This window comes from Dipodomys spectabilis, unplaced genomic scaffold, assembly GCF_019054845.1.
Source record: "Dipodomys spectabilis isolate Male_0828 unplaced genomic scaffold, ASM1905484v1 ptg000067l, whole genome shotgun sequence".
NCBI classification, from domain to species: Eukaryota; Metazoa; Chordata; class Mammalia; order Rodentia; family Heteromyidae; genus Dipodomys; species Dipodomys spectabilis.
In genome coordinates, this window is record NW_024870744.1 from 6,676,017 (window position 1) to 6,702,609 (window position 26,593).

At 58.5% G+C, this 26,593-nt stretch overlaps 1 protein-coding gene across 2 annotated transcripts in view; it reads right to left on the minus strand.

The window, feature by feature from the left end:
- Positions 1-26,593, minus strand: part of Col5a1 (collagen type V alpha 1 chain) — a 143,163-nt gene that overhangs the window by 4,789 nt on the left and 111,781 nt on the right. The window contains exons 44-65 of one of the 2 annotated variants that reach the window (XM_042681059.1): positions 26,417-26,470; positions 25,184-25,237; positions 24,992-25,099; positions 23,886-23,939; positions 23,678-23,785; positions 22,336-22,389; positions 21,067-21,174; positions 20,439-20,492; positions 20,142-20,195; positions 18,497-18,550; positions 18,026-18,079; positions 17,401-17,508; positions 17,267-17,320; positions 16,717-16,770; positions 15,467-15,574; positions 14,293-14,346; positions 13,425-13,460; positions 11,753-11,806; positions 10,310-10,565; positions 9,437-9,549; positions 6,323-6,391; positions 1,629-1,862 (exon numbers count right to left, since the gene is read on the minus strand). In XM_042681059.1, the coding sequence (XP_042536993.1) occupies positions 1,629-1,862; positions 6,323-6,391; positions 9,437-9,549; positions 10,310-10,565; positions 11,753-11,806; positions 13,425-13,460; positions 14,293-14,346; positions 15,467-15,574; positions 16,717-16,770; positions 17,267-17,320; positions 17,401-17,508; positions 18,026-18,079; positions 18,497-18,550; positions 20,142-20,195; positions 20,439-20,492; positions 21,067-21,174; positions 22,336-22,389; positions 23,678-23,785; positions 23,886-23,939; positions 24,992-25,099; positions 25,184-25,237; positions 26,417-26,470 (1,896 nt within the window). Of the gene's footprint in view, positions 1-1,628; positions 1,863-6,192; positions 6,262-6,322; positions 6,392-9,436; positions 9,550-10,309; positions 10,566-11,752; positions 11,807-13,424; positions 13,461-14,292; positions 14,347-15,466; positions 15,575-16,716; positions 16,771-17,266; positions 17,321-17,400; positions 17,509-18,025; positions 18,080-18,496; positions 18,551-20,141; positions 20,196-20,438; positions 20,493-21,066; positions 21,175-22,335; positions 22,390-23,677; positions 23,786-23,885; positions 23,940-24,991; positions 25,100-25,183; positions 25,238-26,416; positions 26,471-26,593 lie in introns of both variants that reach the window. The other variant, XM_042681060.1, reaches the window with a different exon arrangement.

The following is a 26,593-nucleotide window of genomic DNA, read 5'->3' on the forward strand; positions in this document are numbered from 1 at the left end:
CCCCCAGGGGCACACAAAACTGCACAAACAACGGGATTTATGCTGAGTGGCTCCTTGGCCCTCCTGCCCAGTGATCTGTGCCCTCCACAGGCCCGGCTGACCTGCAGGCTCCACCAGCTGGCCTATGCCCGGGCAGGTCCCATTGGGATTCTGATTTCAGAGGCTGTTAATTCCACAATGGACTAAGCAGGCCTCCCAGGACCAGACAGGCCTCTCTGCTGTGGGCCTCCCCCGGGGAGCTGTAAGCCTGAGGGCTGCGACATTCCGATGGCGGCTCAACTTCTCAGGAGTTGAGGACAGAGCCCTGGCTGGTCCGGGCCTGCATTGTGGAGGGCTGCTCCCCCAGGGCACCCCTGCACCCCACCTCTACAGCGCCTGCCTACCCCTCCCCTCCACCTCAATCACCTCAGCGGGCTGCCTGCAGAACCAATTTTTTCTGTCAGCAGGTGATTCTGTTTTGTGCCATCATCTACTTTTTCAAAGACAGGATCTTTCCAGAAGTGAAGAGGAGGGAGCTATATCTCCTTCCTCAGCCCTGCGTCCAGCCGGGAAGTCTCTCAAACCCACCTCAGATCTCTGAGCTCTAAGGCTAGTTCCGCCAGGACCAGACAGAGATGGGGATGGGGACAGGGACAGGGATGGCTCATGACACTCCTCCTGGGCTACCAGAGCTCAGGATGACCTCCTGGGCTAGGACATGCTGCCCCAGCACTTGACCATGTCCAGCTGCTAGGACAAGCAGTGGGGGCGTGGAGGTCAGGCAACAGCAAGAGCCATAATGCACCACAGATGGCTCACCTGACCCGGGAATCTACAGGACAGGCTCTGCACGATGCTGGGGGGCCAGGACATGCGGCCTGTCTGACCCAAGAGCTGCTCCGTGGACACTGGCTCCCAGGGAGCACTGCAGGACAGGCCCTGCATGCTGGGCACGGCGCAAAGGGTAGGTGGGGTACAGCTGACCTCAGCCTCAGCCATTATACGCTGGTGGGGTGGGAGGCTTTGGCAAGATTCTCCCAAGAACAAGTGATGCCAGGAAGTGACCAGAGGACAGGGCACTGGGCTCCTGGTGAGCCCCGCCCCCTCCAGCCTGAAGAAGGCCAGGCCAGGGACAAATCGGAATTTCCACAGGACTAGGCCCTGGAAACCACGTCTAAACACCTCTTGGGGCACCAGACCTCCATGGCCCCAGCGGCCCATTCTCAGCTGTAAAATCACAAACATGCCCACAGGAAGGTGTCAACCTGGGAACCCGGGGCCAGTCCCCGCCTGGCCGTGTGCCTGGGCACACCTCTCATGTTGGAATTTTGGAGATGAGCAGCACAGGCCTCGGCAGCCCAACAGCGGCCACGTTGGCTCCCAGGTGCTGCTGGGGTCTGCAGAGGGAGTCCCTGCACGGCCCTGTTCTCAACAGAAGCCCAGCCTGCTTCTGGGTGGACCTAGAGGTGCTGTCTAAAGACTGGGTCTTTGCATCCTAGTTGGGACTGCCTGGACTGGCTGCACTCCGACACCGGCAGGGGGCCTGCAGCTCAGGCCCAGCCCACAGGAGGTGCCCACAGGTCTGCGTGGCACCGAGTGGCCCGGGGAAGCGGGCGTGATGACGCCCGGTGAAGCGCATAGACACTCACGGAGCAGCCGTCCACCAGGGCACGGATGTAGGGGTTGTTGTCATAGGACATCTCCTCGTCGTTGGAGCCCAGGAAGCGGATGGCCTTGTCATAAGTGCCCGTGGCTGCGTCCTGCCAGGCCACCGACTGGTAGCAGTTGTAGGTGACATTCTGCTGGGCGGAGGCGCTCAGCAGCCGCAGGAATGTCATCTGCACCACGCCCACGGGGTTGCCCTCCGCATCCACGTAGGAAAGCTGGAGACGGAGGGGGGGCGGTCAGCAGGGAGGAACGCACAGCAGTAATGACAGAACCACCCACGACCTCTGTTTCCCCCCCAGGGAAATATCCAGACACATGTGCTTCTGCAGACCTGGAGGCCAGGGTATGGGCTCTTGGGGGGCGGGGGGAGGCGAGGAAGGGGGATTCTTGGGAGCAACCTGAACCATGCCCCGTTCTCTTTAGGCACTCAATCTGTCCATTGCCCCTTGCCTGGCTAGCCTGCTGCGCCAGGCTCAATGCTCTGAGCCGTTTCCTCCTTCTGCAGGAGGCTGAGGTGGGGTGGGGGTGTCAGGGGCAGCCTGTCCCCGGCCCTGTGCCCACACCCCCACTCTCTCTGCACTCTTCCCACCACATGGGGCCTGGCAGGCCGGCTTGCTCTCTCCTGTGTCCACTGCCCACAGCAGCACTGGTGAGCTCAATCAAGGCTTGCCGCACGGCTGGGCTGCAGCCTCTGGCTGCCGGCAGTACCATCAAGGCCCTCAGTCCTTTGCACAGCCCACCGGCCTCCTCCGGCCCCACCACCCAGCGTGCCATGCTGGCTTGAGAGTAATGCAGTCTGCAGAATCTGCCTGCATTGAATGTGTTCAAAGAACAGGGAACCATTCTTGCTCAGAAACGAGCATCACATTCAGATGGGCCTTCTCTAAAGACAGGGGGGAGGAGGAGGCTCCGAATCCCCATCATTGAATCAGGAGCAGGGCCACACAAGAGGATTCCCAGAGCCTGGATCCCCACAGTCTGGATGACTGCCACTGCTCTGCGCCCTGACAGTCCCGAGTACACCTCAGGCCCAGCCTCTGCTCTTCCCTCTTCCTCCCTCGGCCCAGAGTGCTGTTGGCTGGCAGGAGCTGCAGTGATCGGCATCTTTGGTCTCAGGCTGTTGGGGAAGACGCGCTGTTCCTGCCTCCAGCTCTACAGCAGCGTGCATGCCCACCATGCACAGACCTCACTTCCCTGGGTCCCATACAACTGGCTGACCCTGAGTCTTGGAGGCCTGGTGCCCATCTGCTTACTTGTTGGAGCTGAGGCCCTGTCACTGTGCCTGGCTGGCAAAGGAGGGTGCTCACAGGGTCACATGAATGGACGAGGTGCTAAGGACGTACCAGACCCTGGCCTGGGAGTTCGCAGGACCCCAGAGTTAGAGGGCACACAGGACATGGAGGTGAATGACTCGGGCCAGCTGAGAGAGGGTCATCACTGAGTTTGGTGGGGTAGCCCAGTGCCCCTTGGAGGCACAGGGCATCTGGGAATGGTACCTGGCGTGGCTCCCATTCCCTTTCCCAGGGACAGGCTCCAGAGGCAGAGCAGCGGTCCTGCGGCCACTGCCCATGCCCGAGGGCAGCCCGGGGACAGAGCCCCACTCCCGAGGGCAGCCCAAGACTCCAGTGACAGGGCACCCACTGCCAGGCTCCACTGTCCACAAACTCGGGGAAGGCCTTGTGCTACACCTCTTACATCCGAGGCTGGGCACCAGGTGCAGGGCGGGCACAGGGGCCTGAGAGACAGCCCTCAACCGGTGCATGTCTTTTGCACACTGAGGGCTCTCTGAAGAACTCCGTGTCGCCAGAGGCCTGAACAACCTTAGCCGGACAAAGCCTGGCTTCTCCCTGCTGGGGTGAGACTCCCCAGGCCTGACTCCACTGGGGAGAAGCAAAGCACCTGCCATGGGTGGTTGCAGCTCTGGCCAGGGGCCACACAGACACTGTAGGACATAGGAAGGAGAGCCTACCCTGCAAGGAGGGTCTGGCCTGAGGAGGAGCAGGGGGCCATGATGACTTCATAACCAGCCTTTGGTAAGTACTGGTAGAGCAGAAGGAGGGGAGGATCGGGACCCTCCCACCCCCTCCGGGGTAGGAGAACACCCAGGAACCTGACACACGCCAGGTTCTCAAGACCCAGCAGCAGCAAAGCCCATGGCCGGACCTGTGGAGGAAAGTAGTACCAACCAGAACGCAGACCACCGGGTGCTCCTGAGGAAACGTGACTGACTCGAGAAGGAATGTGTGCCAGGGCAGCAGCGGGCAGCGCTGGACACAGAAGGACCCAAGGCTCCAGCACCCTGAACTGGCTCCGGGGAAGCTCCAGCACCCTGAACTGGCTCCGGGGAAGCTCCAGCACCCTGAACTGGCTCCGGGAAGCTCCAGCACCCTGAACTGGCTCCGGGAAGCTCCAGCACCCTGAACTGGCTCCGGGAAGCTCCAGCACCCTGAACTGGCTCCGGGGAAGCTCCAGCACCCTGAACTGGCTCCGGGGAAGCTCCAGCACCCTGAACTGGCTCCGGGGAAGCTCCAGCACCCTGAACTGGCTCCGGGGAAGCTCCAGCACCCTGAACTGGCTCCGGGGAAGCTCCAGCACCCTGAACTGGCTCCGGGGAAGCTCCAGCACCCTGAACTGGCTCCGGGGAAGCTCCAGCACCCTGAACTGGCTCCGGGGAAGCTCCAGCACCCTGAACTGGCTCCGGGGAAGCTCCAGCACCCTGAACTGGCTCCGGGGAAGCTCCAGCACCCTGAACTGGCTCCGGGGAAGCTCCAGCACCCTGAACTGGCTCCGGGGAAGCTCCAGCACCCTGAACTGGCTCCGGGGAAGCTCCAGCACCCTGAACTGGCTCCGGGGAAGCTCCAGCACCCTGAACTGGCTCCGGGGAAGCTCCAGCACCCTGAACTGGCTCCGGGGAAGCTCCAGCACCCTGAACTGGCTCCGGGGAAGCTCCAGCACCCTGAACTGGCTCTGGGGAGCCCCTGTCCTGAGGGGGACCGGGACTGGAGCACAGCAGTGAGCCTGTGTCCCAGAAAGCCCAGACAGAAAAGACTTCCAGCCGCTGCTCATCCACCCCGAGCCCCAGAGAACTAGAAACACGGCAGTGGACGAGCTGAAGAAGACAGGCTGGGTGTTGGTTTTCGTCTTTCGTGGGTTTGGTGGGGCTTTTTTTGGTGTTGTACTGTCTCTGATCAACTCTGCACCTTCCATCCTGTGAACTGTCTAAGCAGACAGAGGGGCCCACTTTCCGTGAGACCCACATTCTCTGACCCTTTCCTCAGAGCGAGGCGGGTGGGATGGGGTGGGGGCCTCCTAGAAGACTGAAGCCACCACGGAGGGGGGAGGCGGGGCCAAGCCTGGGCGGTAACTATGGAGATGGCAGCCATAACTGGCGGCCTCCTACCTGGCGGTCGCTGTCCCCACCCCTGTCCATCCCACCCTGCCCAGTGGTTTTCCCTGCCCAAGAGCTGTTGCTCGGGTCCTTCTGTGTGCCGGCGGCTCTCCTCTGAAGAGAGCAGAATGAGGCAGAGGAGAGGCAAACAGTGAGGGAAGGGAGAAGGAGACAGAAGAGGGAGGCTGCAGAGCCGTGGGCACAGACAGCACAGGCCTGCAGCGTGGCTGGACAGGGCGGGAGGGTGCGAGACACTGACGAGGACTCCAGGTTAAGGGACGAGGCTCCCAGAGGCAGCCAAGGCTCCGATTCCGCAAGGGGGCGGGGAAAGTGTGGTCTCTGACCTACCCAGAGAGGCGGGGCTGGTGCTGGGCTGGGGGCCAAGGGCCAGGCTGATGTCATGGAAGCCACAGGCTGGCTTCTCAGTGGACACGGAACCCTTAGGGACAGGGCTGCCCACTAGATCTAAAGAGGTGATCGGGAGGAACGGAGAGCTCAGCCCTGGCGTGGAGACTCAGCCCTTCATCTTGACAGGAACATCCACGGCTGTGCAGTTTCTCCCAGAGAGGAGCCCAAAGGGGCGCCCCGTGGGGCCGAGGGGATCCTCCCCACATGGATGCCAGCCCCACCTCACACAGAGAGGACCAGACCCGCTCTGGGCACCTGCCCTGGCGGGAAGGGCATCTTCTGTGGGAGCTTCAGGGATGCCGCTGCTGTTTTCTGGAGTGGCTGTGGGGACACACTCCCCAGGAGCACCGGAAGAACCCCGTGGGTACAACTATGAGCTGTATGGCGGCTCCCGGGCTGCCCCAGGGAGCTTCCTCCCATTCAAGGGCTCTGGGATCTACCTTCAGCCCTGCACACTGGACCATCTGACCTCACAGCCTGGGCCCTGCCACCCTCACCAGTGCACTGGGGCCCTGAACATCCCAGACAGCCGTCCTGCCACTGCTGGCCTGGAAGGAACGCTGGCCAGGAGGGGGAGGGGGTGGGAAGGCCGGAGGCCATGCTGACCAGAGCCTTGCTGACACGAGACCCGGAGCGCCGTGGCAGAGGGGGCGGAAGAGCAGAAGTGGCCCTGGAGGGCGATTAGTCCCATGCAGAGCCAGCCGAGCACCAGGCCGAGCTGCGGGCAGGCCGCACGGGCAGCCACTTACCAGGGCCCCTCGTTTGTACTGACTGTACCAGGTGGAAGGCTGCTCTTTGGGCCAGCGGGCCATTTTACTCTGCAAGATAGGAGACGGCGGGATTGAAGTGACAGCCGCCAGGGCCCGGAGGCCACCTTACCAGTTTCCCGCGCTTGAATTCACTGAACCAGGAACCCGGGTTCTCTTTGGGCCAAGAAGTGATCCGGGCCTACACGTGGGGCCGGGGTGGGGAGGGAGAGAAACAGAACGAAGGCGGTTACTTCTGCCTCTGCAGGACCTGGAACTGTCCTTCCCCAGCGTCTCAGCCCTGCCCCACCCCCACCCCCACAAGAGCCTTCCCATGAGCTCAAGGCCTGCTGGGAACAAAGGGCCAGCCGGTCACAGGGGGTCAGGACGACTTCAGGCTGTCTAGGTATCAGGCAGGGGCCAACGTGGCCACAGGCAAGGCAGCAGATATGTGGGTACCAGGCCTGCAGTGCCCCCGGGTGCCAGAGACCAACAAGCAAAGTCCACCAGGAGGGGAGAGGGACTATAGTATCACTGCTGGATGAGGATGCACGGTGTGACCCCCCCCTCCACCCCGCCCCATCCTCACCCCTGTGGGCTCCAGCTCAGGCTCCACAGCCCTTGGCTAGCATGACATATTCAAAGGCCGTGTGTGTGTGTGTGTGTGTGTGTGTGTGTGTGTGTGTGCGTGCGTGCGTGCGTGCGTGTGTGTGTGCATGCACATGTGCACGTGGCCTCTGGGCTTGTATGGAGTGTGGTGTTTATATGGAGTGTGGTGTCAGTGTACAGTGGCAAGGGCACTGGGGCAGGCACCCAGGGCAAGCCAAGCTGTGGGGTCAGGGGGGCTGGGGAATGAAAGGGTGACTGAGCGCCCTTCTAGTATGCACGGTGCGGGGGCTTTTCCAGAAATGAACCACCGCAAGTATGGAAGGAGAGAGCCCCAGGGAAAGCCTGGCCCCAGCTTGGACTGACCAGGTTCCTGCAGACAGCTGCCTGCCACCCAGGAAAGGGGCTCCTGAATCCCTATCGACTGCTAGGCCCTTCTGTGACTCCCAGCTGGACTGGTGTCACGAGAGCCAGAAAAGGGGACCACGAAGGATGGGGTGCCTGGCTGGCCACCTATCCAGAGCCCTTCACTCCTCACTCTGTAGGAAGGCCAAGTCCAGCCCCACGGGGTGGATTCCTGGTGGGAGAGGCCTGGAGAGGGGCTGGCATGGGCTGTGCCCTGGGCTCCCGCCTCACACCTGCTCCTCCAGGTCCACGGAGGCCTGGGGTCTCAGGGAGGGTGTCTGCACACCAGGGAGCATGTGCCCCTGCCCCAGCCTGTGGAGGCCGAGAGCAAGGAGAGCTGCAGAGAGGATGGAGAGGGAGGCTGGAGCTGAAGGAAGATCGCTGACAACTGGGTTCCAATCTGGACCTCTGGCCAGAGGGAACTGAGCAGCACGGAACAGGTCCTGTGCTCCAGGTCTATCTCTCTGGCTCTCTCTGGCTGTCTCCTCCCCTCCCCCACCTCAGTGATACTGATTTTGAACCCAGGGCATGGTGCTTGCCAGGAAGGCACTCTACCACTCAAGCCACACCCACAATCCTTTTTGCTTTTAATTTTTCTAACAGGGGTTCTCATTGTTGCCCAGGCAAGTCTAGATCTCAGCCCTCCTTTTTATTTGTGTCTGTCTGTCCTGGGGCTTGAACTCTGGGCCTGGGCACTCTTCCTGACCCACTTTTGTTGTTGTTGTTTTGTTTTTATTTGCCAGTCCAGAGACTTGAACTCAGGGCCTGAGCACTGTCCCTGAGCTTCTTTTGCTCAAGACTAGCACCCTACCAATTGAACCACAGCGCCACTTCTGGTTTTTTCTGTGTACGTGGTACTGAGGAAATCGAACTCAGGGCTTCATGCGTGCTAGGCAAGCACTCTTCCCAGCCCGTGACTCTTGTTTTGCTCAAGGCTAGCACTCTTCCTCTGGAGCCACAGCGCCACTTGAGCTTTTTCTGAGTGGCTTATTGGAGATAAGAGTCTCACAGCCTTTTTTGCCAGGCTGGCTTGGAACTGCGATCCTCAGATCCCAGCCTCCTGAGTAGCTGGGATGACAGGCGCCCTGCCAGTTCTCCTTTTTACATTTCACACCAAGCTGAGTGGATGGGCATGTACCACCATACCCAGCTTTACTGCCTGAGATGGGAGGAGGTCTCACTAATGTTTTGCTCAGGTTGGCCTGGCCTTGAGCCGTGATCCTCCAGATCCCTGAGTACTGGAACTACGGAAATAAGCCGTTGTGCCCAGTCTCACAGCTGGGAACGCAGATGGCGGAACATGAAACGCCAGGTTGGGGTGGGAGGGGGCCAGACCTTGCGGAGAGCACACTGACCCCTCCTGCCGCCCCCTCAGGCCCCTGCTGCGGCGGGCGGGGCTGACCCACCGGGGTGCTGGTGCTTACAGCATTTACAGTGTGATTTAGGAAGGAAGGCACGGTGGCTCTGGGGAGATCTTAACGGCTCTCCCCGCAGCACAAACCTGTTTGTTCTCCACGCTGAGGCAACTGGGAAGCTGTGGTCTGGAGCACAGCTGTACCTGCTCTTGATCCTGAGGCACATCAGCCTCCAGAAAACAGTCGGTGACAGCCACGGGCCACCCAGGGGACTCGTGCCACCAGACTCAGATGTGCCCTGAGGGGTAGCTGTCAGCTTGGTGACAGGCAAAGTCTTGTTCTCTCTGCTTGTCCTCTAAGTGACCTCTGCCCTGACATCCACAGCCACTAGCCACGTCCCCCCTCCCCCCTGCCCCCCACCAGATCCTGACCACAGAGCCGGGGTCCTGACAGCCACAGTGGAGACTGCGTGAATCCAGTCCCAGCTCTCCATCCTCAACCTCTTCCCTTATCAGACTTTCAAACCATGTCTGACGCCCAGGAGGCCTGGGGTAAATCCCACAAAATAAGCTAGCTTCAGACAGCAGCTTCTAGAAGGCACCTCAGGTCCCCTGATCACAACTGCCCCACAGGCCTTCGGGACTTGGCTGATCTCCGTCAGGAGGTCCACCGAGGCCACAGTGCCCTGTCAGGCTGCAGGGGAAGCACTGGGGGCCGCCACCCTTCACCTGCCCTGGCCAGGCCCTGAAAGAGCTCTTCTCACCATGAAAAGGCTACTGTGGAAGGAATGTTCCATTCTGAGGCAGATCAGCCTCAGCTTTTCAGCTTTCAATCCGTCCGCATGCAAAGCACCCTGGCTCCATGGTGAGACAGGTACTCACCCCCTCCGACTTCTTGTCAGGGAAGACACACGTGGCCCCTCCGGCGGTGAAGTTGCAGTAGACTTTGAAGGAGTCCCTGGAGCACCCTTGGTTGGGATCGACCCAGTATTCACCTGGATTTCAGAGACAGCGAGGCCAACACATGAGCCCGGCTCCCCAGATGGCTGCGGGAGCCACCACGGCATTGCAGGCTGGCAGTTAAATGCACCAGCAGGGCCATAAAAGCCCCACATGGCTCTCCTGCAGTCTTTCTGGCTACATTTTGCTTTTCCCACCGAGCCCATAAGAGATACAGCCGGACTCATCCACATCAGCGTGGAGGCAGCGTCTGATGACCAGGGGGAAGTGTTCCTGGCCAACAAGATGGGTGAAGAGACCCCCATGGGGCCAGAGCCTGCTGGACCCACTGCCGTCTCTCAGTGCTGCAGGAGGAATGCACACACTGCCCTAGGTGGACAGGCTAACAGCATCTTATTGCTGACCTGTGCTTGATGTGGCCACAACGTGTGTCTTGATGTTATTTCAGACACCTAGCCCTCATTTCATGGCCTGGTGCGTGCTGGGCAAAGGCATTTTCTGCACTGATGATTTGCTTGTCCTCCTGGGTAGGAGGGGGTGGTGGGCCGTTCCCAGTTTTCAGGTCAGAAACAACAAGGTTCAGAGTAAGCCAGGTACCCACCAGAAAATCTCTAAGACAAGATGGAGTCCAGGACTGCCCAGCCTCTAGGTCCTGGCCTCTCTGCCCAGCCTCCCTGGCACATCACCTTCCTCCAGTTAACAAGGGAACCGCCCCTTCTTCCTCCCAGACAGGAAGCCCATGTCCTGGTGCATGGCGGGCGGCCCCACCCCCCCCACCCCAGCCCCATCCCTCACCGTCCGGGAAGTCGGGGTGGCAGAGCTGCAGGTCTTTGCAGGTGCGGGCGGGGTTCTGCTGGGTGCCCAGCGGCCGCTTCATCTGCTCAATCTCCAGCTTCAGAGAGTTGAGCGAGCCGAAGATCTCCTCCATGCCGTCCGCGTAGTCCATGTAATTCTCCCCAGCCCCATCATCCAGCAGCTGGCTGGCGTCGATGTTCCGCCGAGTCCTGGAGGCCTGCATGGGCAGCGGCTGGATGACTTCGCCCGGTGGGCCCTGGGGGTGGGAGAGGGCAGAAGTGGGCAGGAGAAGATGGGGCAGGGCTCCCTCAGGCCCGAGGGGCCAGCTGGAAGGACACGGGTCCCTCTCGGCCCTTTTTGTCTTCCCTCTTCTCTGTCTCTGGGGCATTCTGGACCCATCCAGTCTGCCAGGTCCTTGCCCGCCTCCCTCCTGAGCGCCTCCCTCCTCTGAGCTGCAGGCCCGGCCCCTCCAGCCTCTTCTCCTCAGCCAACTGCAGCAGCTTCAGGGCTTATGCTGGGCCCCTGGCTCTCTGCTGAGATGGGCTGAAGGCGAAGCCTCGAGGAGAGTGCTCAGGGCTCCCCTCGTGGCTCTGCAGTCCGCAGAGCTGCCTAAGCACCATCCATGCAGAGACCCATTCACTTCCGGGGACTCCACCAGGGCAGGTGCAGTCAGAGCCCAGAGCCCAGAGGCCACAGGCTGGCCTCACTACGTGTGTCAGGGCCTGTCTGGTGTCCCCTGAACCCAGGTACATGTGCACACACATGCATTTGCACACCTGCACACAAACACAAATGCACACTTACACACACAGGCAATCACCATGGGTACACACCCCGTACATACACAAGCACAACCTATGTGCATATATACATACATGCACATGTCACCCCTGCCATACAATGCATGGGTGCACAACCCATACAAGTAAGCAAACACACAACTCAACACACATGTACGCATCCCATGCATGCATGCATGCATGCACCAATGCACATGTGCTCATATGCACATACCCGAGCACATGCACACCTAATATGAACACGCCTACAATGCATGCTCACACACATATACAAAGCACACATAAACCAGCACATGTGCTCACGTACAAATGCATACTTTCACAAACATACCCAGGCACACATATAACTGAGCACACGTATGCACATGTACTGATCTGCGCATATATCCACACACCCACACATCTATACACCACACATGTGCACATAGACAGAAGTGCATGCTCTCCCTCTCTTCTGGTCAATGAGGCTTCCCAGGAGTGAGCCAGGGAGGCTGCTGTGGATGGGGCTGTGTGACCCATTTCCCCTCTGTGTCCAGAGACAAGGCCCTGGGCACGTCTCCTGGGTGCCATGATGACTCAGAAAGTGAGCCCCACGGACATTCCCTCCATTCCCATCCCACCCTCGGCTCCCCAGGCTACTCACGGGAGGACCAGGGAGCCCGGGGTGGCCTGTCTCTCCCTTCGGGCCGGTCGGACCCTGGGGAGAGAGAAGAAAACCAGAGTGTGGTCATGGAGACATTTATAATGCAAGATCCAGAGTGGTCTGGGCAAGGCTAGCGTTGCCTCAACTGTTCAGAGGCCCAGAAGCAGGACCAGGGGTGGGGACAGCACCCTCCAAGGCAGGGAGTGAGGCTTGGACATGCGAGGCCAGCTCGGAGAGACCCATTTCACATAAGACATTGATGAAAAGACATTTATGGGGAAAAAAACAACCATCAACTGCAACCCCTGGTTATCCGGGAAGTGCAAGTCAAAGCCACCATGAGATTCTATCTCACCCATTGGAATGGCTGTCATCCAAAACATGGTCACAGCTATAATCCCAGCCACTCAGGAGGCTGAGACCTGAGGATCGAGGTATAAACGAGCTGGGCAAGAAAGCCTGGGTGACTTTTATCTCCAATGAACCACCTAAAAGCCAGGAATGGAGGTATGGCTCAAGTGGTGGAGCACCAGCCTTGAAAGAAAAGGCTAAGGGACAGTGCCCAGGTTCTGTGTTCAAGAGAAAAAAAGATTAAAAAAAAAAAGAATGCTGGGAAAGGAACTACTCAAACTTGGTTGGAAGGAATGTAAATCTGCCCAGCCTAGCCTATAATGAAATCGGTATGGAGGTTTTTCAAAACATAGAACCAGTACCACCATCTCTGATTGTCAGGGGACGAAGTCAATGTGCCAGAGCAACACATGCTGGCCCTGCCCTCATGCCGGTTCACCACAGTGGGACACAGAACCAAGGAGGGTCCACAGCTGGAGGAGGGAGAATACCGTTTATCCACACAAGGGTGCGTGTGCACATAGGGGAGTATTACTCAGCCATGAAAAGGAATGAAAGTCTGTAGTTTGCAAGGGGAGTTAGGTGGGACTGGAGGACACGAGGAAACCCAAGGAGGAGGATCTCAGCCCAGGACAGCCCAGGCACAATGTGAGACCCTAACTCAAAAGTAATCATGGCACAAAGGGACTGGAGGCATGGCTCAAGAGGTACAGCACCTGCCTAGCAAGCACAAGGCCCTGAGCTCAAGCCCCACTGCCTCAAAACACTTGTCTTAAATGTTTAGAAAAATGGCAATGCTAACTGCCCTGGCTTGATTATTACACATGTTGTAGACAGGGATCCATTTATTTCTGTGTACCCCATAAAGAGGTGCAATCAAAAACTAATCAAAAACAAACAGCCCTGGTAAGTAGGGCTGGGAAGGTGGCTCAGTGGTAGAGCGCTTGCCTTGCATGCATGGAGCCCTGGGTTCAATTCCTCAGCCCCACATAAGCAGAAAAAGTTGGAAATGATGCTGTGGCTCAAGTGGTAGAGCGCTAGCCTTGAACTGAAGAGCTGAGGGACAGCGCCCAGGCCCAGAGTTCAGCCCCCATGACCAACAAAGTAAGTGGAGTAATATACTGTTTTTTAAACCTAAAGATGACACTAAAGAACACCAGTAACACACAGCATAATGTAACACAAGGAAAAAAAGGAAGGAGAAAGACAGGAGGAGTATGGGTGGCAGGGTGGGGGGTGTTCCGAGGTAGTCCTCACTTCGCCCTGTCCACCTCCCCAGGAGCCCCTAGGCAACATGGGCCCATCGAGGCTGGTCACTTACCGAAGAGCCTTTAGCACCTTTTGGACCTGGTGGGCCCTGTAGAAACCAAAGGCCAGAACGTCAGTGGGCAGAGTGACCATCAGGCCCCATCCTGCCCAGCCCCCACTGCCCTCCGCATGCCCCGCCTCTCCCTCTGTGCCCATTGCTAACCCAACAGGAGACAGAGGGCAGCCCCCGGTAGGTCAGCCTGCCACCCTCCCCAGTTGGGAAACAACTGGGCAGGCACTAAGCAGAGCAAGTGTATACTGGACTTCCTGATACACACACCCTCCCCCCAAGCCCTGGACGACAGTGCCCAGAAGGGGCCAGGGGAAAGGCCATCTTGGCCACTTGAGGCCCAGCCTACATAGATCTAGTGGTTGGGGACGGCAGAGATGCAAGGCTGTGGGGGTGTCTCGGGTGCCAGCTTTCCTGGGAACAGGAGGGTGGCTGGGAGGACAGTTCCCCGGCTTGCTGGGAAGACCGTCCCTGGGCTGGGTGCTGGGTGGACAGTCCCCGGGCTGGGTGCTGGGTGGACAGTCCCCAACTCTATGCCAGGGCCGGCTGGCCCTCTGCACTGATTGGCAGTGCTGCAGAGCCAGCCATGACTTGCCTCGCTCTCCCCAAAGCTACAGATGAGCCTCCACTCCCAGGCAGGGCTCAGAGACAGAGGCTTTCTTCTTCCTGCTTCCCCAACTGAAACCAGGGCCCAGGGCCCCCACTTCGTGCTCCTCCCCCTTAGAACCCCAACATGGGGTATACGGACCAATCTACCCCAGGATCCCATTCCAGCCATCTCTATCACTCCCTATAAATCTCAGCCCACATCACCCCCTCCTTCCACCCTCCCCAGAGCCCCCCAGGGGAGCCCTCCCTCCCAGATACCCACCGGCAAACCAGGGGGCCCTGGGGGGCCAAGTGGGCCAGAAGGACCAGTGATACCCTGGAAAAGAGAAGGTTCTATGTCAGCCTTCAGACAAGGAGGCCCAGAGCAGGTGACTCCACCCCCTGGCCACACCGCCCAGTCCCCTCATCCTGTCCTGGACTCCCTGGAGCTCATCCCCAGCTCGTGGCCAGCCACTGACTCTACTAGGCAAAGCACACGTGGCAGGGAGCGCCTTCCTTTGCTGTGCCAGGCTGGCCTGAACACTGGCACCGAACACTGAACACTGACGCCCCACCTCACTGCCCTGTCCACACTGCAAGGAGCCACGTGCTTCTAGAACACAGAGATGGTCTCCAGTCCCTGGGTACCCTCATAGTTGGTCTTTCTTCTACAGTGACCCGGGGCAGGACCCGGGGAGAGTAGGGAGTGCTGTTTCCTCCAGCCTCCGAAGGTGCTTGGCACATGGTCAGAGCTGGAGACTTCCGGCCAGCTCCACCTTATAGGCCTTTCCCGCAAACCTGAAGCCCAGCTTGGACTTTGCCATGTTGGCCACAAGGTGCCAAAACTTCCCACTGAGATTGGAGCTGCATGCAGTCCAACAGCTGGGCGTGGCCCTGTCAAATGGTGCTTGGGAAGTGGACAGTCCCGCTAGAATGAAGACCCGGGTCCTTCCGCAGGGGAGGGCCCAACCTTGAGCAACACCTCCCTCCCTCTCCACATGCTCGTCCTTCTCAGGCCTTGGACCCTTCCTCACCCTGCTTTCCTGCAAACACCTCAGTGGTGGCAGCTGCCGGCGGGGGCTAGGGTTTGCTTCCCCGTGGCTCCTGAGGTTGCATGCTAACTAGCTGCAGTGGCTGCCAGGACGTTGGGGGTCAGATGTTCACACCTGAGGCAAGGTGGGGGCAGAGGCCAGATAGCACTCTGCTCTTTATGCCACACAGTCTCCAGTGAGCTTCTGGATGGTACAACTAAATCAAGGTGGACAGGCAGGAAGGGCTGATTCCCGAGTCCCTCTAGCTCCAAGGGCCACCACGGCTACCTGCTGGGTACAGTTCTGCCAGCTAGCCAGACAACCAGGTGGGGGCCCAAGCCTCCAGCTTTCCCATCGACAAAGCAGGGGCCTAGCTCCCTGCAGAGAACATCTCCTGGGCTCAGCCATGAGCGCCTCTACACTCACCTGCTCTCCCTTGGGCCCAGATGAACCTTGGGGGCCGGGGAGACCGCGGTCGCCCTTTTCACCCTGCTCGCCTGGAGGTCCGATGAGTCCAATCAAGCCTGGATGACCCTGTGGGAAGGAAGGCGTGGGGGGCGCTGTACCCGCAATGACAAGTCAAGGCCATCGCCACAGGTCGGGTGACCCCGGCGCACAGCTAGGCTCTGGAGCCCAGCAGTGGTCTGTGTGTGTGTGTGTGTGTGTGTGTGTGTGTGTGTGTGTGTGTGTGTGTGTGTGTGTGTGTGTGTGTGTGTGTGTCTGTGTCTGTGTCTTTCTACTTGATACACCCGCCAATGTTTAGGAAGGAAGGTGCAGAGTGCTAAAGACATTCATTTGTATGTCTTCTGAAAGAAAAATCCTGCCTGCTTCCGTAACCCCAGCTGTGTGGGAAGTGGAGACAGTTTGAGGCTGGCTCAAGCAAGAATGTTCGTGAGATCCCAGCTCAACAAACAAGCCGGGGAGTGACGGCTTGTATACATCGCCGGCAATCCCAGCCATGTGGGAGGGATAGGTGAGAGGATCTTGTGTGGTCAGAGGCCAGACTAGGCAAAATCACAAGGCCCTATCTGAAAAACAAACTAAAGCCAAAAGGGTGAGAGGTGTGGTTTAGGTAGAAGAGCACCTGCCCGGCAGGTGCGAAGCTCTGAGTTCAAACTCCAGCACTGCCTGCTCACCCAAAATTAAAAGAATAAAAGAAACACGAATGCCATCTATTTTGTCTGTTTTGTATGAGCCCATAGAAAGTCTGGAAGGATTCCTTCAGCTTCTATTCCATTGGAGCTTGGGAGCCTGCTGGCGAGAGCTATCAGAAGGGTAAAGAGATGGTCCTCTTTGCCTTCTCTAGGCTTGTGGCTATGTTTTATAGTTGTGAATAAATCAATGCAGGTAAAATGAAGTCACCACCAATTAGTGAAAACTGCCTGGCCATAGTGCTGCCCCAAACCCTAGGACAGACGAGGCGCCCACTCCCAGATGCCAGGCTGGCCTTGGCCACGAACTGTGCCGGGCTGGAAGGTTATCTGTTCCGTGGGGGCCCCGTGGGCCCCAAAGCAAGGCCACAGCCCAGCTTCACAGCAGTATTTTCCCTTTATCTTCCACCTCCCGGGTCCTGTCACAGCCCGGGGCACACTCTGGTGGCTTGTCCCTCCCAATTCACTGTGTTAGATCAGCTCTACCACAAGATCCCCTACAATCCCCACAAAGTTCCTGCTTACCTTTTCACCTTTGGGACCAGAATCTCCTTTGAGGCCAGGGAGTCCTGGGGGACCCTGTGCAGGAGGCAGAGGGGTCAGAATCCTTGTCTTGGGGTCTCTGGGACAGCACCCCTCACCCTTGGTGCTCCCTTGTCTCGGGACACTACCTCTCACCCTTGGTGCTGCCTTGTCTTGGGACAGCACCCCTCACCCTTGGTGCTCCCTTGTCTCGGGACAGCACCCCTCACCCTTGGTGCTCCCTTGTCTCGGGACAGTACCCCTCACCCTTGGTGCTCCCTTGTCTCGGGACAGCACCCCTCACCCTTGGTGCTCCCTTGTCTCGGGACAGTACCTCTCACCCTTAGTGCTCCCTTGTCTTGAGACAGCACCCCTCACCCTTGGTGCTCCCTCATCTCGGGACAGCACCCCTCACCCTTGGTGCTGCCTTGTCTCGGGACAGTACCTCTCACCCTTAGTGCTCCCTTGTCTCGGGACAGTACCCCTCACCCTTGGTGCTGCCTTGTCTCGGGACAGCACCCCTCATCTTTGGTACTGAGGGGACATTACTCACCATGGGGCCAGGCGGACCATCTGGGCCTGGGGATCCTGGGAGACCTTGTTCACCCTGAAACACAGAGACCCCAGGTATGAACGTGCCTCACGCCAGCAGCCCCCTGCCCCTCCCAGTGTGCCCAGCACACTTACCACAGGGCCAGGGATCCCTCGCAGGCCGTCAGGCCCGGGCTTCCCAGGAGCCCCCTGGGGGCCGATGGGACCTGTCTTCCCAGGAGGGCCTTCCAAGCCCGCTTCTCCCTGCGGAGAGGGGGTGGGTCAGGATGCTCGCAGGCCCTGGGGAGCTCGCCCAGGCTCCTGCTCAGAACACTGGATGCCGCCCAGACACCTCACATCCCCAGCTTCCTCCAGAGCTTCCCTGGGCACCGCCCATCCGCCTAACTGTGCAGCCCTCTGGCTCCTGGCCCTGCCCACCAGGCCAACCCATCCAGCAGGCCTGAGCTGCACAGCGCCCGCCGCTCGCTCATACCCTAACAAGGAGTCTCCAGACAGAGGCAAACGGTGCCACCCAGGCCACCTCAGAATGGCCCTGGGTCTCCGCCAGTCTCACAGGGCAGGCGATGGCCGCCACCCACAGCCCCAGCGCCCAGCACAGTTCTACCTTCCTCCACCAGAAGCCCAAGGCCGTGCAGGCTTCACACTGCCTTCTCGGCTTCCTTCGGCTACCACAGCTCCCGTCCTCAGGAATCTCCACCTCCCCCAGCCCTTGCCCTCCAGAGGCTCCAGTGTGGACCCAGCCAGCCAAGCAACAACTTACCTTGGCCCCTTTCTCTCCCTGTCTGCCTTCAGGGCCTGCGGGGCCTGGGGGACCCTAGAACAAGCCAAACAAGACAGGCAATGAGCTGACCTGAGCATGCACGGGCCTCAGAGCCGGGGTTGAGGGGCAGAGCTCCTCTAGGTCACCACAGGACTTGTCAGGCAGATCTGGGAGGCGCCCTGGCCACCCTGAGTTTCTGAGGCTCTCTCCTGGTTGAACATTAGCCCTAGGAAGTGACCAGGGGACACAACAATGCCTGGCCCTCCTCTAGCAGCCCAGAGAGGATGGTTCCCAGCCAGGCAGGTGGGAGTTGCAGGCTGTCAACCCAGCCCAGGCCTGAGATCTGAGGACAGTTGGAAGCTGGGTGGGGCTCACACTTGGCACACCGTGTCCGCTCCTTAGTGCTATGCTGGGTACCAGGGGATTCTGGCAGTGAAGCTGCATTGGGGATGAGCTTCAGGAAGGACTCACCCGCTTTCCTGGAGGCCCTGAGGGACCAGGCTCGCCAGTCGGGCCCGGAGATCCCTGGTGTGGAGAAAGAACAGGGAAGTTAGGGATTGGGGAAAGTTAGGGATTGGTGGTCTATTGGGTGGGGCACCAAGGACATTCACTCACCCCAGGACAGCCCAGTGTTCAGTGAGCCCGGCAAGTCCCGGGCAAGGCTGGGCTCTAGCTATGACTCGGGAGCCCTTCCACCAGCATGCAGGGTCGCTGCACTGTGTGGGCATTCAGAGTGGACACACAGAGGTTGGCCCTGGCCCCGCCAGGACTCTGGGAGAAAGCCATCTTGTCATGGCAGGAGGAGAGGAGCACTAAGCCAGGGGCCCGGGCAACCATGGGGGGTGGGGAGCCAGAGATGTCTGCCAGGGCCTGTGAACCTCCGCAAGACCTTCTTTCCTTTGCTATTCATGTCAAGTTAGTGACACGTGTCTTCTGCTATTGAGGAAATGTATAGTTTGAAGGCTCTTTCAAACACTCAGCTGAGATTTAGCTGCCACTGCGGGGAAGGGGTGTGATGGCTGATGAGGGGTGAGGGCGGAACCAAACTGAGGCCATCACTGTACAACACCCTCGGTTACAAAGGGGGATGGCTGTCTACTTGCGACCCACTCTCTCTCCCTCTTTCCCTTTCTCTCTCCCCTTCCTTGTGTGCTCTCTTGTCACGTGATGCCTTGTATCACATTACAACAAAGGCAAGGTCCCTCCATCTTCAACTTCCCCGACTCCAGCATCTGAGCCCAATAAACTTGGGCTGGGGCACTTCATCACAGACCCAGACATCTGTCACTTCCTAGGAGTCACACCACAGGAGGTGTGGGCCGGGACATGGAAGTCCCAGGGGTGAGGGATGGGGAGCATCGGGTCCTTCCTAAGCAGTGTCCTGCCTAGAGGCGAGTGGGGTTAGTCCCATCCCAGAGAGACTGGCTTGCAGGCTGGAAGCAGATAACTGCTCACGGTCAAGGGCTGTGCCGACCATGTGAGAAATGCCCAGAGACTCAGCCCTCTCCTTGGCCTGCCTGGTGCTCACTTTGTCAGGTGGCCATGGTGAAGCCTGGTATTCACAGGGAGTTGGGGAAGGGGAAGGGAGAGGAACCCTGGCCCCGGTTCAGAATCCCTGGTGGGTGTAATTCCTTTTGGAAAAAGGCTTGGGGCAGGGGACATTTTTCTACCCAGAAATGATAGCATCATTCAAAGGCCACATGAAATGATCAATATAGGCAGTCGGCAATGGCAGCCAATGGAAGCATACAAGAAGCCAACATGGCTGGGAAGGTGGCTCAGTGGTAGAGTGCTTGCCTCGAATGTATGAGGCCCTAGGTTCAATTCCTCAGCACCACATAAACAGAAGAAGCCGGAAGTGGCACTGTGGTTCAAGTGGTAGAGTGCTAGTCTTGAGCTGAAGAGCTGAGGGGCAGCACCCAGGCCCAGAGTTCAAGCCCCACAACTGACAAAAAGAAGAAGCAATCAGTCTGTCCTGGCATCGTGTAGGCTTTATACGGACCACAGGGGTTCCTGGGCCTGCCACGGGGAACTGGCGCTAGGTTTCTCAGAAAAGAACGGATTGAGTTACAAAGTCCCCGGAACCCAGGAACACCCTGTGCGATGGTGGACTCACCGTCTGTCCGGGCTCACCATCGTCTCCTTTGTCACCAGGGGGACCATCCTGACCCTGTGGGAACAGAGGAAGGTCCTGCTTCTGCCTTGATGGCACCCGAACACCCCCCAGCCCCAGGCCAGGCCGTGCTCAGTCCCTTCCCAGAGCATCCGGGGACTGGCTCAGGGTGTGGTCCTTCTCTTGAAGTGGAGAAAGCTGGGTCCCCAGTTGAACTCCCCAGAAAGAGATCAGCAGGGAGAAAGGAGACGGGGGGGGGGGGGTGTCTCACAGAGTGATGCAGGGCCCGCCTGTACTTACCGCAGGGCCAGGCTCCCCAGGGGGGCCAGGGTCTCCAGGAAAACCCACCGGGCCCTGAAAAGGAGAGGGGGAGGGGCGGGGCAGTCAGCAGCTTGACCACACCCTGCCCACCACGCCCCTGCCCAGGTCCAAGGATGCAGGGCAGTGTCAATGCCTTGGACGCTTGCAGCCAGCTGATCCTATGGTGCACGTCCATGGGTAGAACCCTCCCAGAGGGCAAGCAGTGGCCAGCAGCCTCCTGCTCACCGGACGGGCGAGGGCAGGTATCTGGCCCACAAGCCACCCTGCAGACCTGAGCTAAGGCCAGAGCCTGGACCTTCAGGAGTCTGGATCAGGCCTCCTTGAAATTGTCCTGTTACAAAACCAGGGCAGACAGAGGAAGGGGCCGCTGCCCATGGGTCATGGCTGGCTGTGTCCACAAGGTCGACCCTCCACAGGGTTCCACTGCCATAGCTCTCCTTGTCCATCTCTACTAGTTCAGCCCAGAAGCAGGTATGGAAACATCTAGATAAAACTTCCCAGGATGTACAGCTGTCATGCATGTCTTTTCTGAGTAAGAGCGGACTGAGAGCATGGTGCCCCCACACCCCCAAACCACGGGGCACCCACAGCACCGCAGACTACTCACAGGGCTGCCTTTGGGGCCGTCGTCTCCGGGGGGCCCTTTGGGCCCAGGGGGTCCAGCAGCACCAGAGGGGCCGGCCTCGCCCTTCTCCCCCCTTTCTCCTTTGGGTCCCTGGAAGGGAAGAGAGGTCCGGGTCCAGTGCTCAGAGCTGACCCATGTACCTGCAGGTGCTGGCCAGGGCGGCACCCGGTGCTCGCTGAGCTGGGATCCCTTCCCCAGCACTTGTCAGGCCTCAAGGGGAGCTGGAGCCACGCTGCCGCTCTCATCCCAGCCCTAGCTGCTCCCTGAGCCCGGGCCCTGCGCGCCCCGCCAGGTGGTAGAGGAGCCCCAGGCCTTTCTGGGCCCAGCTGTAGTTGGAGGCTGGGCCGGGGATCGGGGGTAGATGGGGCAGCCACCAATTCCATAGCTCCTAGACCAGGGGTGCAGCAAGGAGCCGGAGAATTCGGTCCTCCCCCAGACCTCAGGACGGCCGCCTGGCAACTGCACCTGATCTCCAACCCCAAGCTCACCGCCAGTCTGAGGTGGTGGGTCAATCCCAGGCCCACACCAGCCAGCACAAGGGCCCAGTGCTGCACAGGGTGGAGTTACCGCAGCCATGGGCCCCATGGGTCACGGCTGGGGACTGTGCAGAACAGACGCACAAGCACTACCCTCCCTGCATTCTCTTGTTCATTATTTTTTCCAGTCGTGGGGCTTGAACTCTGGGCCTGGGCGCTGTCCCTCAGCTCTTCAGCTCAAGGCTAGCGCTGTATCACTTGAGCCACAGCACCATTTCTGGTTTTCTGGTGGTTCATTGGAGATAAGAGTCTCCGGACTTTCCTGCCCAGGCTGTCTTGGAACCGAGATCCTCAGATCTCAGCCTCCTGAGTAGCTAGAATTACAGGTGTGAGCCACCAGTGCCTGGCACCCTTGTACATTTTTACTGTAATTCTCTGGCACTGGAGGGCACAGCAGGGTGATGATTCTTTGGTTGTTACTTCATTGTTAGGGCTTGAACTCCAAGCCTGGGTGCTGTCCTTAAGTTTATGTGCTCAAAGTTAGTGATCTACCACTCAGACCATAGCTCTATTTCCTGGTACAAAAGAGTCTCATGGACTTTCTTGTCTGGGCTAGCTTCAACTGCAATCCTCAAATCTCAGCCTCCTGAGTAGCTAGGATTTATAGGCATGAGCCACTGACACCCAGCTTTGATTCCCATTACGTGAAAGGTTAAATGGAGCAAACTGGGGCTTTCCATCCTGGCCGTGCCCACACAGCGCCAGGTACACTCACCGGGGGGCCTCCTTCCCCTGGAAGACCAGGCTCTCCACCTTCACCGGGCTCCCCCTATGGAGACAAGGAGCACATGACGAGGCCTGGCCAGGACAGCTGTGGGTCCAGCGGCCTGCACATGCCAATTTTGACTGTGTGCCATCCGGCACTGGAGACTCAAAGGTGGTGGCGCTCAGGACTGTGGGGAGGCCTGTGAGGAGCGTGGCCTGGTGAGGGCTCACAGCACAGGACAGAGGAGCGTGGCAGATGGAGGTGGGGGCCGGGGAGGGGGGGAAGGGGGAGACTCACAAGGGGGCCACACCAGTGAAGGCAAACAGGTGCCCGAGGCCCTGGAGAACTAGGTGACACTGTGAAGGCGTGGGCAGCAGGACAAAGGCAAGGGCAAGCCCTCGGGTGGGCAGGAAGGGTCTGCGGGCCTGTGAGGGGCAACTGAGAGCAGGGACATGCACGGGGCAGGGCACGGAGGGAAGGCGCTGCCCCTGGGGGCAGAAGCTGGGCCTCTACCCTGCGGTGTGCTTCTCTCCATCACTCCTATCACAACAATTGAGCCAACCGAGTGACCTGCTGCATCAGAAAGAAAGTTCTGGAAACAGTGGCCAGGGGACACGAACACATGTTGTGACTCCCTAAAGTCTGACTTCTTGAACTCATGAGCAACGTGCAGCATTGGATCACACAGGCCACACCTGCACACATGTGCGTAAACACAGGTACTCACACACATAGGTGCACACGCACTCAGGCATAAACGCACATGTTCACCCACTTGTGCACACACATGTGTACACACATGTACACATGTATGACTGCCAATGTGCACACATGCATTCACGTGCACGCACACCTAGATGTATATATATCCACACACATGCGTTCACACATCCACAAGAGCACACACGTGGGCTCATCGTGTTCACTCACTGCCCTGAGGGCCCTAAAGTCAATTAGAAGCAATGATGAGGCCTGGGCCCTGGGGAAGGAAAGGACCAGGCTCAGGGGGAGATGTGAGCTCAGCAGCCTCGCAGTTTAGGGGTGGGAGGGACAGTCCCTTCTGCCAGGGCTAAGTCTTGGGGAGATACTGAGGATACTAGTGAAGGCTGGCAAGGGGGCATCATTCAGAACTTCTGCAAAAGGCTGTCACAAATAAATGCGTCAGAATTCCCAATTCCAGCTCATCAATCTTAAGTTTCTAAATACATTTACAGGAATAACCCAGCTGCATCTCCTTGGATGTCTCTGCAGGTATGAGCAGATATATGCAAATGTGCACATGTGCATGCACACACACACTCAATTCTCACACTGCCCCCAAGCTGCCTCTGTAACAAGTAATAGACATCACCTTTTCTCCCACTGCTCCAGGATTTCCCACGCCGCCAGGAGGACCCTGAGGCCCATCAGCACCTGGGGCTCCGGACGGTCCTCGGGGGCCAGGGGGACCAGGAGGGCCCTGGGAAAGGAAAGGGCGTTGAGTCCAGACAAAATACAAACAACCCCCAACACGAAAACCAGGCACCTCAACAAGGTCTCGGTGGCCTGGCCACACTTACCATCTGGCCCACGTCTCCTGTCTCACCCTTTTCTCCTGGAGGCCCGGGCAAGCCCTGAGGACAGGAAACGTGGAGGTTAGATGATGAGCTATGCTGCACACCCACTGTCCTCACTCGGCACCAACACACTGCCACAGACCTCCGGAGCCCCGCAGGGTAATAGACTGCCACCAGTCTATTACCACGTGAGGCCACACCATGGTACAAGGGCGCCAAGCTTGTTGAGGAAAGAATCGGAGGAGGATGCAAAGATTTATGGACACAGGCACTTATGGCAGCATCTCATAAAACAATAAACTTAATGAGCCGGCAGCAGGGGCCGTCTGGATAAGTTATGTCCCCAGCACATGCTGAAATACTACACAGTAACTAAAAACCGTGTTTTCCTAAATAAAAGCGGAATATTTAATGACATTCAGCACCCATAATAGGAAACAAAAGCTGGGTACAAACTCACTCTCTAGAGCATATGACAGCCCTGATTTGCATTTTGCAAATGCCAAACAACCTATGCACCTGGGTGGCTATGAACACACCCGCCTTGGAAACGCACCAGATGCTGTCATTTGTAGGACATGTGCTTAGAAATGGACTTGTGTAAGCCAAGCATCTGTGGCTCATGCCTGTAATTCCAACTACTTGGGAGGCTGAGAATGGGAGGAGTAAGGTTCAAGGCCAGCCCAGGAAGAAAAGCCTGGGAGACTCCCTCTCAACAGAGGGGAGCTGGGTACAATGGTGCTTGCCTGTCAGCTTAGAGGGAGCTGGATACAATGGTGCGTGCCTGTCAGCCCAGCAACTACAGGAAGCCTAAGGTGATCACAGCTCAGGAGTACACCAAGGAGCAGGAGGAGGAGGAAGAGGAGGAGGCAGAGGAGTAGAGGAAGAGGCAAAGGAGAGGGAGGAGGACGACTCGTGTTTCCTCTTCTGACAATTGACCAGTGCTTCTCAGGTTTCTATGGGGATGTGCAGTGTATCTGGCGTCCTGGGCACTGGGATTACTTCCAATCCCTGCCACTGAGCCTCAGTTTCCCCATTCTTATAAAGACAGGAGAGGTGGGCCCCGTGAACCCTAGGAGCCACTGTCACAGTCCGGGCAATGCAGTTACCTGTAGCCCCACCGGTCCTGGTGGCCCGGGGAAGCCTCTGGAACCTTCATCTCCCTTCTGCCCAAAGAGGCCTTGCTGGCCTCGCGGGCCGGGCTCGCCGTCGGCTCCCTAGGGGAACATAAGTGAGGTGAGGTGAGGCCACGCAGCAGCAGGGCAGGGTCTCACCCAGGGGGTCTAGTCACAGGTACTCACCGAGGGGCCTGGCTGTCCAATGGGGCCTTGAGGACCTGTAGGCCCGGGGGGACCCTGTGGGGAGCAAACAGAGGCAAACAGGTTGCTTCCTAATCCCAGACAGGACCGAGGGAGGGCTGAGTCCTGTCCCACGTGGGGGCCGGTCAACATCAGCTCCCACACGTGGCGTCCAGCCTGGGGAACGTGAGCCAGGCTGAGTGGCTCCCCATTCAGCCTCAGCAGGCAGGCATGCGAGGCCCGATGGACAGTGGGGATCAAGAACCACCCAGCTCGTCCCCGTGGGCTGGGACGGGATGCCACTGCACCCCTGCTCCCGTGCTGTCCTTCAGGGTCCTCCAATGGGACCAGGGGACAGGAGAGCAAGTAGGGAACTAGGCCCCAGCCTCAGAGAGCCTCAGGCCCACACAGGAGCTGATGACGTCCATCCTGGCCATACAAACGGAAAGGAGGCCTAGTAGCCTCGAGAAGAGGCTTATGGCCAGGGCTACAGAGCTTTGGTAAGAACACACTAGTAATTCTGGATAGGAAAACAAAAAGAGAGTGGCGGGGACAAAAAAACTGAGCCAGGTCCTGCCCTGCTCAGCGCTAGAGGGCCAAGTGGCCTGGAGCAGAGGAGGGCCCAGCCACAAGACCTGTGCACATGGCGGCCCCCTTTTTACCCTTTACAACTTTTTTTCAGCACGTATTAGTGGTACACAAGGCAGGGGGTTCACTGTGACACTTCCTTACATACAATGTACCTCAATCAGACTCACCCTGCCATCTCTCTCCTTTACTCCCTCTTCTCCTTCCCCCCTCCCCCTCCTTAAGACAATTTCGAGGTTTAATTGTTCTAGGCTCCTATGAACATAGAAAGAACTCGCCCACCTTCACCCTCTCCATTCATCTCCCTATCCCCACCATCTGCTCTACTTCCTTGGGATTCACTTTTATGATCATATAGTACCTATACAAAGAGATTAAACTGAGATATTTCCATACCTGCATGTAATGCACTTGGACCACGTTCACCCTTCTATTACTTTCTCCTCTCTCCTCCCCCTCTTTTAAAAGTATTTTAACATTGGAACATTCTGTATGCTCACAAAGTACATCCCATCCACGGCCAGGGTCATACCCCCACACACACAGTCAGTGTGTCCCTACGGACTGCACACCAGTGAGCATGCACATGGCTCCCCGCACTTGTGGGGACTGTCCACACCCACCGCACGGCCACCGCACGGCTCTTACCTGCTCACCCTTGTCCCCTTTGCTTCCTTTCTGCCCCGGCTCCCCGATCTCTCCCTAGGGCGCAGACAAGTCACAATTAGAAAGCCCACGACCTCAGGCACCTTCCTCCTTGCCCACCATTCATTGCTCCTGGAGACTAACTGGAGTCCTCCCTGTGGTGACTACGTGACTTCCGGG